Raw genomic sequence first — 13,350 nt, forward strand, 5'->3', positions numbered from 1 at the left:
TTTAGTACATTTTACCTAAGCAGTGCTATAAGTGAAATTGAGAAATGTAGTTTCACTGGCTATCCTGAGGCTCCAGTGCTTTTAATAATTCCTGTGTTGAAACAAGCATGCTGGCCAGAGAGTTGTATTTTATTTTTACTTCACTTGCTGCATGCTTGTTTGTGGTTGCTTACTTAGCAGGTAATGAAGCTAGATGATGTGTTTATTCTGAAGGAGGTTAGCTATGAAAGCTTATCTATTTCTTCAACTTAAGTTCCTTTCAAATATTCAAATTTGTAATTTAGGTTCATCTCTGTGTATGAAGAACTTAGTGGGCATGGGAAACAACACACAGGTGACAGTGTTTGTGTTTTCAGGACTGACCGATAATGACCAACTAATCCCGTTCCTCTTATTTTTTTTCTTGATGGTATACATTGTGACCATACTCGGAAACATTGGCTTAATTATTCTTGTCCTTGTTGCCTCCAACCTCCACACTCCAATGTATTACTTCTTGAGTTGCCTCTCAGCGGTTGACCTCTTATACTCTACAGCTATCACTCCTAAAATGTTGTCTGACCTTCCATCCATCAGGAAGACCATATCATTTAATGGTTGTGCCTTACAATTTTTGTTTTTTGCTGGCCTAGCAGGAACTGAGGTTTTCCTACTCTCCAGTATGTCGTATGACCGCTACACTGCTATCTGCCACCCTCTTCACTATGTTTCCATCATGACCAAAGGCAAATGTTTTTCTCTTGCCAGTCTTTCATTCTTCATGGGCTTCCTCCAGTCAGCTGTGCACACTAGTTGCTTGTTCAGTCTTCAGTTCTGTGGCTCAAATATTATAGACCATTTCTACTGTGATGTTCTTCCTATACTCCGGTTGTCTTGTTCCAAAACATTTCTTTGCAACGTGTTAACTATTCTCTTTGTTGGTTCTTGTGGTCTTTATTCGCTGTCAGCAATACTGGTCTCATACAGTCTCATCTTTACCACAATATTACGTATAAAATCTTCTGAAGGACGACAGAAAGCTTTCAGCACTTGTTCTTCCCACCTTGTGTGTGCCAGCATCTTCTATGTTTCAGTTTTCTTGACTTATTTGCACTCACCTTCCAGTGCCCTGGACAAACAAGACAAAATTGCATCTGTCTTTTATACAGTAATGACCCCAATGTTGAACCCTCTTATCTACAGCCTAAGGAACCAAGAGGTAAAACGGGCCATCGTGCAAGCAATACAGCATATTTCACATATAATTCAATAAGAAAGAGGAGAACAGTTGGGACTTTATATGAGGCAGTTACCTAGTAAGGTCAATTGCCTCCATCCCTATCTATACACCTCACATTTTTGTAAATATTTTATTCTATCTTTTCATGTGACAACACTGAAGAAATGACACTTTGCTACAATGTAAAGTAGTGAGTGTACAGCTTGTATAATGGTGGAAATTTGCTGTCCCCTCAAAATAACTCAACACACAGCCATTATTGTCTAAACCTCTGGCAACAAAAGTGAGTACACCCCTAAGTGAAAATCTCCAAATTGGGCCCAAAGTGTCAATATTTTGTGTGGCCACCATTATTTTCCATCACTTGCCGACCGCCGCACGCCGATGTACATCCTATTTTTGAAGAGGGATATCTCGGTAACGACAGCAGCTGCTGCCACAACCGAGATATCCATCTCTTCAGGTCGGCGGTCGGCTGTACGATAATGGTGGTCTCTGCAGCGGATTCGCCGCGAGATCACCGCTATCGGTGGCGGGAGAGGTGCCACCCCCCCTCCCACCGCCCTCCCGCACCTTCCGCTGCTTACCGGAGCCGTCGGTAGTGGCGGAGGCGATCGGGTCCTCTTACTAGCTGGGTATAGAGACAAGTGAGGCTAAGATGGCCCCCACTCGTCTCTATACCATAGGAGGGCGGAAGCGACGTCTTAAAGGTATATTTTTTTTAAATGTAATTTTTTCTTTCTTTTTTTTTTTTTTTTCTTCTTTTTTTTTGTTGCATTTTAGCCCAAATATAAGATCTGAGGACTTTTTTACCCCAGATCTCATATTTAACCACTTCAGCCTCGGACCAATAAATACCTTAAGGACCAGAGGTCTTTTTACAATTTTGCACTGCGCTGTTTTAACTGGTAATTGCGCAGTCATGCAATATTGCACCCAAATGAAATTTGCGTCCTTTTCTTCTCACAAATAGAGCTTTCTTTTGATGGTATTTGATTGCCTCTGCGATTTTTATTTTTTGCGATATAAATGGAAAAAGAGTGAAAATTTTGAAAAAAAATGATATTTTCTTCTTTTTGTTATAAGAAAAATCGAATAAACTAAATTTTAGTCATACATTGAGGGCAAAATTTATTCAGCCACATGTCTTTAGTAAAAAAAATGTCAATAAGCGTATATTTTTTGGTTTGCGCAAAAGTTATAGCGTCTACAAACTAGAGTACATTTTCTGGAATTTACACAGCTTTTAATTTATGACTGCCTATCTCATTTCTTGAGGTGCTAAAATGGCAGGGCAGTACAAACCCCCCCAAATAACCCCATTTTGGAAAGTAGACACCCCAAGGAAACTGCTGATGGGTATGTTGAGCCCATTGAATATTTATTTTTTTTGTCCTAAGGGATTGAATAATGACAAAAAAAAAAAAAAATTTACAAAAAGTTGTCACTAAATGATATATTGCTCACACATGCCATAGTTATATGTGGAATTGAACCCCAAAATATATTCTGCTACTTCTCCCGAGTACGGGGATACCACATGTGTGGGACTTTTTGGGAGTCTAGTCACGCACGGCACCCCGAAACCAATCACCACCTTCAGGATTTCTAAGGGTGCAAATTTTTGATTTCACCCCTCACTACCTATCACAGTTTCGAAGGCCATAAAAAGCCAAAATAGCACAAAACCCCCCAAAATGACCCCATTTTGGAAAGTAGACACCCCAAGCTATTTACTGAGAGGCATGTTGAGTCCATGGAATATTTTATATTTTGCCACAAGTTGCGGGAATATTACAAACTTTTTTTTTTTGTTGCACAAAGTTGTCACTAAATGATATATTGCTCACACATGCTATGGGCATATGTGAAATGACACCCCAAAATACATTCTGCTGCTTCTCCTGAGTACAGGGATACCACATATGTGGGACTTTTTTGGAGCCTAGCCGCGTACGGGACCCCGAAATCCAAGCACCGCCTTCAGGATTTCTAAGGGCATAATTTTTTTATTTTACTCCTCACTACCTATCACTACCTATCACAGTTTTGACGGCCATAAAATGCCAAGATGGCACAAAACCCCCCCAAATGACCCCATTTTGGAAAGTAGACACCCCAAGCTATTTGCCGAGGGCCATCTTGAGACTATTGAATATTTTTTTTTTTTGTCCCAAGGGATTGAATAATGACAAAAAATAAAAAATAATTTTTTTTTACAAAAAGTTGTCACTAAATGATATATTGCTCACACATGCCATGGTTATATGTGGAATTGCACCCAAAAATATATTCAGCTACTTCTCCCGAGTATGGGGATACCACATGTGTGGGACTTTTTGGGAGTCTAGTCGCGTACGGCACCCCGAAAACCAATCACCACCTTCAAGATTTCTAAGGGTGCAAATTTTTGATTTCACCCCTCACTACCTATCACAGTTTCGAAGGCCATAAAAAGCTGAAATAGCACAAAACCCCCCAAAATGACCCCATTTTGGAAAGTAGACACCCCAAGCTATTTACTGAGAGTCATGTTGTCTGAACGAAAAAAAAGAGATTGATCGGTGGGTATGCCCACCATTAGATACCTCCCTTCATCCACCCACTTCTAATGATGGACATACATGCACCATTTATATATGCCGAAGCATGGGGGCATCCTCCCGAAAAAAAGTTATGCCGCGTACATACGTTCAAACTTTTCCATGGGCAAGCCCTCCGTCGGAATTTTGACCGTATGTACGCGGCATTAGGAGCAAAATCGCTCCTCCACCCCTTATGCCCCCATGCTTCGGCATATATGCTCTTTTTTAACTGTGGTGGTGAAATCACCTCCTACAGCGTTGGAGTCGCGGCTTTATGTATCGTGGGAGCAAACGCTGTTGCTGTCAAGATAAATAAATCCGCGCTGCAGCTGAATGGCGTACCTGCTAAGCAAATTATGGTTAACGTTAAAACAAAGTAACATCACAGGAAAACCTTACCATACCATACCTGCAAAGCAAATGCCAAAAAAAAACTGTAAAAAATAAAACATTTTTTAACACAACCTGTGCCTAAAATATATATATGCCGAAGCATGGGGGCATCCTCCCGAAAAAAAGTTATGCCGCGTACATACGTTCAAACTTTTCCACGGGCAAGCCCTCCGTCGGAATTTTGACTGTATGTACGCGGCATTAGGAGCAAAATCGCTCCTCCACCCCTTATGCCCCCATGCTTCGGCATATATGCTCTTTTTTAACTGTGGTGGTGAAATCACCGCCTACAGCACTGGAGTCATGGCTTTATGTATCGTGGGAGCAAACGCTGTTGCTGTCAAGATAAATAAATCCGCGCTGCAGCTGAATGGCGTACCTGCTAAGCAAATTATGGTTAACGTTAAAACAAAGTAACATCCCAGTATAACAGTAAAACCTTACCATACCATACCTGCAAAGCAATTGCCAAAAAAAACTGTAAAAAATAAAACATTTTTTAACACAACCTGTGCCTAAAATATATATATGCCGAAGCATGGGGGCATCCTCCCGCAAAAAAGTTATGCCACGTACATACGTTCAAACTTTTCCACGGGCAAGCCCTCCGTCGGAATTTTGACCGTATGTACGCGGCATTAGGAGCAAAATCGCTCCTCCACCCCTTATGCCCCCATGCTTCGGCATATATGCTCTTTTTTAACTGTGGTGGTGAAATCACCTCCTACAGCACTGGAGTCGCAGCTTTATGTATCGTGGGAGCAAACGCTGTTGCTGTCAAGATAAATAAATCCGCGCTGCAGCTGAATGGCGTACCTGAAAACATGAAAAATGGTTAACAATAACACAGTAAACAGTAAAGTATAAAAAATTAGAGAGAGAGAGAGAGAGAACAATAAAACGACAACTATTTTTGGTTTTTATATTTTATATTTTTTTTGTTTTTTTTATTTTACTTTTTTTTTTTTATACACTTTTTTTTGAACTGTAAACTGTAACGGTTCGGGTCTCTCAAAATGCGATGGCATCTTGGGAGACTCTGTGTTAGTGTGCCTAGCCTGTGAAATGCTGTACCCTACGCTAATACTTCACTAGTGTGTGGTAGCGTTCAAAACACTCACCCTGACAAAGACCAGGATTGCCAGGACAGCGTGGACAATAAGAACGGGTGTCACGCCTAAATCCGCGATTGCTACAGACACGACATCTTTTTTGGGGGGTTCGTTGGGTAAGGGTACTCGGGAGGACATAAGAATAATGCCTCTCATGCAGCCGGCTTACTGCATTTGGTTGGGAATGGTGAGGTGCAGAACCCTCTGGATACAGAAGCTCTGTGACAACCTCTCTTTGGAAGAAAAGAAAGGTCAATGTCCCGCCTGAAGTTTTGTATAGCACAAAAGCATTCAGCAAAGCCAATTGAAATAAGTAAGCAGACACTTTTTTGTACCAGCGTCTGGCCTTACGGGAAGCTAGATACGGCGCCAACATCTGGTCATTGAGGTCCACCCCTCCCATATTTTTGTTATATTCATGGACACAAAGGGGTTTCTCCACAATACCAGTCGCCGTAGAAATTTGGACCGTCGTGTCTGCATGAAGGGAGGTAAGAACGAAAACATTCTTATTATCCCTCCACTTCATAGCGAGCAAATTATTACACCGATAGCAGGCTCTCTCCCCCAGCCTAAGACGGGAATCTACAAGCCGCTGGGGAAAGCCCCGGCGATTAGGTCGCACGGTGCCACATGCTCCAATCTGATGATCAAATAAATGACTAAACAGTGGCACGCTGGTGTAATAGTTGTCCACGTACAAGTGGTACCCCTTTCCGAATAAGGGTGACACCAATTTCCACACTATCTTGCCAGCGCTTCCTATGTAATCAGGGCAGTTCTCCGGCTCTACGTAACTATCTTTACCCTTCTAAACCATAAAGCTCCATGCATAGCCTGTGGCCCTGTCACAGCACTTATAGAGCTTGACCCCTTATCTGGTACGCTTGTTGGGAATGTACTGTTTGAATGACAAGCGACCAGTAAACTTAACCAGGGACTCATCAACGCAGACAACTTTTTGGGGAGTAAACAAATCTGCAAAACGTTGGTTGAAGTGGTTTATGAGGGGCCGAATTTTGTAGAGCCGATCGTATTCAGGGTCTCCACGTGGACGACAAAGTTCATTGTCACTGAAGTGCAAGAACCGCAAGATCTGCTCGTATCGTTTCCTGGACATGGAGTTAGAGAACACGGGCATGTGGTCAGCCGGATGCGTGGACCAATAAGCCCGCATCCGCATGAATTTATGTGTGCCCATGTTGAGGGAAAGGCCCAGAAATGTCTTAAATTCGGAAACCGTAACTGGTTTCCAATCTCTGGCAAGAGACGGCAACTGGGGATTAGCGGCGATGTGTTGACCTATAGATGATGCTGATCTATAGAGATCTTCCGTGAAATACAGAGAATAAAAATCGAGTGGCATAAAATCATCTGTATCCACCTGAATACCGGGTTGGGCAGTGAATGGGGGAAGTACTGGTGCTGCAGAAGTGGTGGGCACCCAATCAGGATTGGCGAATTCTGCAGGAAGGGCACTATGGGAACGACGGGCCTGTCTTCGTCTTCTTGGTGGCAGCGGGACACTACTTGTGCTTGCCACCTCGCCAGCTTGAACTGCACTTATGGGACTCGCCACGTCACCACGTGATACTGCAGTGCTGGACGTACGTCCAGGGTGTACTAGGCCGCTGGTGCTTGCCAGTTCACCAAAAGGATGAGCGGCGCTAGTACTGGTTCTATACTCCATACGAGGGACTTGCGGTTCCTGCACCTCAACAACATCAAAAAAACGGGGTCGGGTACGCCTGACGTTAGCAGGGACCTCTTCTTCGTCGTCAGAGCTATCTGACATGGAGGCGCTGTCCTCTACAGGTTCGTATTCTGAGCCTGAATCTGACAGATCAGTGTCGTCCTCTTCACTATCTGTCATGCTCAGAAACGTGTAGGCCTCTTCACTAGTGTACCTTCGCTTTGCCATTTTGGGCTCTAAATTTAGGGGTACAGTAGTGAGACTCACAGGTAAAAAAGCACCTAGCCTGTCAGCGACTGTATAAAACGCTACAAAAAAACTGTTAGCGATCGCAGGGATCAGGCCTGACTCTGCGAACGCTGCAGTTATGTGTGTTGTGTTTTGTAAGTGACAGTGATCGATCGATACTGCACTTGAGTGGGCTGGGCTGGGCTGGGCTGGGCTGGGCAAAGGGGCAAAACGCAGGTGCTAGCAGGTATCTGGATTGATCCTGCTAACAATGCGTTTTTTTAGAACCCTAAATTGCTGGGCACGCTAGTATAGATCTGATCAGATCAGATATTGATCTGTTCGGATACTATACCACTAAGGGAGGTGTATGCTTTGCGCGTGGGTGTTAGCGGTACTGGCACTAACCTAGCACTGCCTGGGGCGACGCAGACCCTTTCTGACCCTAAAACCAAATTTATATCACCCGCCAGTGATCAGGGGGTTAAACCTTTATTAGGTAATAAATGGCAGGTGCCCTGATGCTATAAAAAGCGAACTACCTAACCAGCGTCACCTGTAACACTTATACGGTGATCACTGGTGAAAGGGTTAACTAAGGGCAATCAGGGGTTAAAACCTTTATTGGGTATTTATATGGGGGTACCTGAAGCTTTATAAAAACCTGACAGGGAACCTAAATAACTAAATAACTAACTGGCTAACCAGCGTCACCAGTGACACTTATGCAGCGATCGCTGGTTAACTCTAGGGGCAATCAAAGGGTTAAAACCTTTATTAGGTTATATATCGGGGTACCTAACGCTATAAAAACCTGGCGTTGAATCTAAAAAAAAACTAGCTTCCTAGCGGGACCAGTGACACTATTGCAGCGATCAGAAAACGATCGCTTAGTGACACTGGTAAAAGGGGGTGAAAGGGTTAACTGGGAGGGCAATCAAGGGGTTAAACCTTTATTAGGGGGGGTAGGGGGCTACCCTGGACCTAAAGGGGCCTAACACTAGCTGCCCTGACACTTTTTACAGTCACAACTGACACTAAATGTAGTGATCAATAAATAAATGAACACTGCATTAGTGACACTGTGACTGGGGGGGGGCGGGGGGCCGATCGGGGGGGGTGATCGGGGGGTGACTGGGGTGAAATGTGTGCCTATGTGTACCTATGTGTCAGTGGACTGTTGGTGCACTTACTTGAATGTCTTCACTCCTCGCTGTCCGGTTCAAAAAGACCGCCACGAGGAGTGTGACATCACTTCCTCCTCCTGTATTTACATTTTCACAGGGGAGGAAGTTCGTCACTGGCCAGGAGCGATCGAGAGGGGATGGCCAGAAACCAACGGCCATCCCCTCATCGCGGATCGCTCCGGCACCGAAAGGGACCGCCGTATCCAGCGGGAGGGGGTCCGATCGGACCCCCCACCCGCTGGAAGGCAGGCACGTACACCTACATGATTGTGCCTGCCTGTGCCATTCTGATGACGTATAATGGCAATACGGCGGTCCCTAAGTGGTTAATTGATTTTTGACCCCTTAGATATACGTCTAACCGGGTCATTTACATCTGGTAAGCCTGCGCTTCTTATGGTGGCGGGATTCACATAGCGGTGAATTTTGTGGATACATCTTATTTGGATTCCTTCTTTCACCATACCCTTTCTGGGACTTCAATTTTTGCACTATTGTTTTAGGATATGGACTATACCTAATCATTATTTATGTTCATATTTCTGGTATTTCTTTTTTCCTTGGGTTGGGCTCAGACCATACAGCAACTCCTTCTATTATATTTTATTGAACTCATGCACATGCTCCTGAAGAGTGGATCAATCCATGAAATACATAGAGCTATTATATGCCGTATCCATATGATTCAACTGATATCTGTAAGTAGGTATAATTTTTGATATTAATCATTTATAATCATGTTTCAACCCGTCTACATTGTATGTATAGATAGACATTTTGATAAATTGTACCAGTTATTATAATTGTATTGGATATACACTTACTCATGATTATGCGTTTGTATGTTAATTTATAAAATAAACTGAATTCTTTATACCTATGTGCTTCATTCAATGCCCCAATCCTCTTTCCCCTCTTTTTTTGACATACAGTATCTGACAAAAGTGAGTACACCCCCTACATTTTTGTAAATATTTTATTTTATCTTTTCACGTGACAACACTGAAGGAATATTTGCTAAAATGTAAAGTAGTGAGTGTACAGCTTGTATAACAGTGTCAATTTCATGTACCCTCAAAATAACTCAACACACAGCCACTAATGTCTAAACCACTGGCAACAAAAGTGAGTACATCCCTAAGTGAAAATGTCCAAATTGGGCCCAATTAGCCTTTTTCCCCTCCCCAGGTGTCATGTGACTCGTTACTGTTACAAGGTCTTAGGTGCGAATGGGGAGCAGGGGTGTTAAATTTGGTGTTATCGCTCTCACTCTCTCATACTGGTAACTGGAAGTTCAACATGGCATCTCATGGAAAATAACTCTTTGACGGTCTGAAAAAAAGAATAGTTGTTCTACAAAAGGATGGCCTAGGCTATGAGAAGATTGCCAAGACCCTGAAACTGCAGCACGGTGGCCAAGACCTTACAGCGGTTTAACAGGACAGGTTCCACTCAGAGCAGGCCTCTCAATGGTCGACCAAATAAGTTGGGTGCACATGCTCAGCGTCATATCCAGAGGTTGTCTTTGGAAATAGATGTATGAGTGCTTCCAGCATTGCTGCAGAGGTTAAAGGCATCAGCTGGATTACTGGAACCATGTCCTGTGGTCTGACAAGACCAAGATAAACTTATTTGGTTCAGATGGTATCAAGCGTGTGTGGCAGCAACCAGGTGAGAAATACAAAGAAAAGTGTGTCTTGCCTACAGTCAAGCATGGTGGTGGGAGTGTCTTGGTCTGGGGCTGCATGAGTGCTGCCGGCACTGGGGAGCTACAGTTCATTGAGGGAACCATGAATGCCAACATGTACTGTGACATACTAAAGCAGAGCATGATCCAATCCCTTTGGAGACTGAGCCGCAGGGCAGTATTCCAACATGATAATGACCACAAACACACCTCCAAGACGACCACTGCCTTTCTAAAGAAGCTGAGTGTAAAGGTGATGGACTGACCAAGCATATCTCCAGAGCTAAACCCTATTGAGCATCTGTGGGGCATCCTCAAAAGAAAGGTGGAGGAGCGCAAGTTCTCTAACATCCATCACCTCCGTGATGTTGGCATGGAGTAGTGGAAGAGGACTCCAGTGGTAACCTGTGAAGCTCTGGTGAACTCCATGCCCAAGAGGATTAAAGCGGGAGTAAATCCGCTGACGTTTTTTTTCCCTGACCTGCAAGGGAAAAGTCATAATGAGCTAGTATGCACCGCATACTAGCTCATTATGAAATACTTACCTTAGAATGAGCCCCCAACATCCCGCCCGGACCACACTGAGGGTACTTACATGTTCCCTTGGCATGTCTTCCGGGTATCGCGGCTCCGGCGCTGTGAGTGGCCAGAGCCGCGATATCGTCACGCAGTCAGTGGCACATTGCGAGGGGAATATCTCCTAAATCATACCGGTTTAGGAGATTTTTTTTACCTACAGGTAATCCTTATTATAGGCTTACCTGTAGGTTAAACTTCTAAAAAAGACCTTACTACCGCTTTAAGAGGACCTGTCATGCTTTTTTCTATTACAAGGGATATTTACATTCCTTGTAATAGGAATAAAAGTGATCCATTTATTTTTTTTTAAAAACTGTGTAAAAATAAAAAAAATCTATTAAAAAAATAAAATAAAAAAAGAAAGGCTAAAAGTTTGACGCCATTCCACGAGCGGGTGCAATTTTGAAGCGTGACATGTTGGGTATCAATTTACTTGGCGTACCATTATCTTTCACAGTATAAAAAAAAACTGGGCTAATTTTACTGTTGTCTTATTTTTTTATTCAAAAAAGTGAATTTTTTCCCAAAAAAGTGCGCTTGTAAGAACGCTGCGCAAATACGGTGTGAAAAAAAGTATTTCAATGACCGCCATTTTATTCTCTAGGGTGTTAGAAAAAAAACAATATAAAATGTTTGGGGGTTCTAAGTAATTTTCTAGCAAAAAAAAACAGTTTTAAACATGTAAACACCAAGTCTGAAAAAGAGGCCTGGTCCTTAAGTGGTTAAGATTCCAAATTCCGGGGCACTGGTTCAGCGTTCTCCAGTTGTATGGATCCCAAAAGATGACTCTTTCTCCAATATTAGAATATATATAGTAACAGCATTTGAAGAGATAGCTCTGACATCAACCCAAACATGCAATGGAAGGATAAAGCCAGGATAGCGTAATAACATTTTAAAAAAAATTTAATAAAAATGAAATAGTAAACTCACATTTCAGTAGTCAATAGAAAACATGTCAGATAAAATAGGCAGTGGTAGAGTCTTCCCGATGCGTTTCATCCTATGGGACATCATCTGGGGTGTGAGGGATGGATTTTAGGGGGACCCCCACGCATAGCAAGACCACTTACTGTTATCTCACATATATATTATTATTATTATAGCCAAATTTACCACCATAACTCCTCCCACAGCTTTTACACTACATAGACAGCAATATACCAAAACGTGCGGATTGTTCCTGATTGGTGCTCTATAACTTTGTGGAACATTTAGCCAAATGGTTCACGAAATATCATAATTTTTTGCTGCAAAATTTGTCCCATAGGAATGAATGGCAAAATGTTCAAAACTAGAGTGGGAGGTGACAAAAGCTGAAACCCCATGATCAGCCAAAACATTATGACCCCCCCATGATCAGCCAAAACATTATGACCCTGTCAGGGCTGGCTTAGCCCTTCCTTCTCTGGGCCGGGTGCTCAGCTGTCGGCTAATTGCCAGCTCTCATCTCTCTCCACAGTTACCAGCTGTTCCTGATTATGCTCGTCTGACCTGCCTACTTAAAGCTGTCCAGCTCACTTCACCTCTGCCTTCGCCTTGGCCACCTCACAAGAAACCATCTCCTGCGGTTCCGTTTAAAGACTGGCTTGCTGACATCCCTTCTGGCTCCTTTTCCTGCTTGCTGTTGCTCTACTTGGATCCCTGACTTCTGGCCTGGCTGACTACCCAATCTGGTTATTGAACTCTGGCCTGGCTGACTACTCTATCCGGTTACTGGACTCTGGCTATGCTTTGAATACGCTTTTTCTATTTACCTTTTTATTTTTATTTAATAAAACAAGTGTGATTTAATTGTACTTCTGTCTCGGTCTGATTCATGGTTTCTGACAGACCCCCCCATGATCAGCCAAAACCTTATGACCCCCCCGTGATCAGCCAAAACATTATGACCACCCCATGATCAGCCAAAACATTATGTCCACCCCATGATCAGACAAAACATTATGGCCACCCCATGATCAGCCAAAACATTATGTCCACCCCATGATCAGACAAAACATTATGACCACCCCAATGTTCAACTCTTTCAGCTAATGATGGGACTTCAACTTTTTTACTACTATTTATACTTTGTAAAATATTAAGCTTTTTAATACTTTTCACAGTTACTCCAGCCACTCCAACCACACAACAGTTACTCAAGCCACTCCACCCAGTTACTCCGCCCACTCCAGTAGGTGGAGGCAAGAACACTTCACACAATTTCCCCAGAAATTGTAGCTTTTCTAGTTATAATTGTTTGGATATACACTTACTCATGATTATGCGTCTGCACGTTCATTTATATAATAAACTGAATTCTTTATACCTATGTGCTTCATTCAAAGTCCCAATCCCGTTTCCCCTCTTTTTTTCCACACGTAATTTAATTTACATGAATATTTATAGTTCAAGATTTGTGAGAGACTCACCCGGGACAGAGGCTTTTGGACGGGACTGATTGTTAGCCTCTTGCTACTGATTATGGGCCCCGGATTTTGAGGGAACACTACTCTTTGTGAGCTGTATGCCTGGGGACACTTGGAGTAATGTTACTTTGGATTCAAGTCCATGTCTCCCCAAGACATACAGACTCTGGGAACCCTGTATATGGCCTATATACCATATTAGAAATAGTGACTGCTTTACACTGTTGGGACTCATAGCAGATGCCGATGTCATCAA

General features: G+C 43.0%; 1 protein-coding gene across 1 annotated transcript; it reads left to right on the plus strand.

Annotated features, from left to right (window-relative positions):
• Nucleotides 1–284: 284 nt before the first annotated feature.
• LOC143964104 (olfactory receptor 5B21-like) lies at nt 285–1,358 on the plus strand. The gene has a single exon (XM_077473808.1). The coding sequence runs from the start codon at nt 299–301 to the stop codon at nt 1,250–1,252; it is 954 nt and encodes a 317-aa protein (XP_077329934.1). The 5' UTR covers nt 285–298; the 3' UTR covers nt 1,253–1,358.
• The last annotated feature ends 11,992 nt before the right edge of the window (nt 1,359–13,350 follow it).

The sequence above is a fragment of the Lithobates pipiens genome, unplaced genomic scaffold (assembly GCF_037356315.1).
Source record: "Lithobates pipiens isolate NorthernLeopardFrog02 unplaced genomic scaffold, aLitPip1_a1.2 Scaffold_8, whole genome shotgun sequence".
Lineage (NCBI taxonomy): Eukaryota > Metazoa > Chordata > Amphibia > Anura > Ranidae > Lithobates > Lithobates pipiens.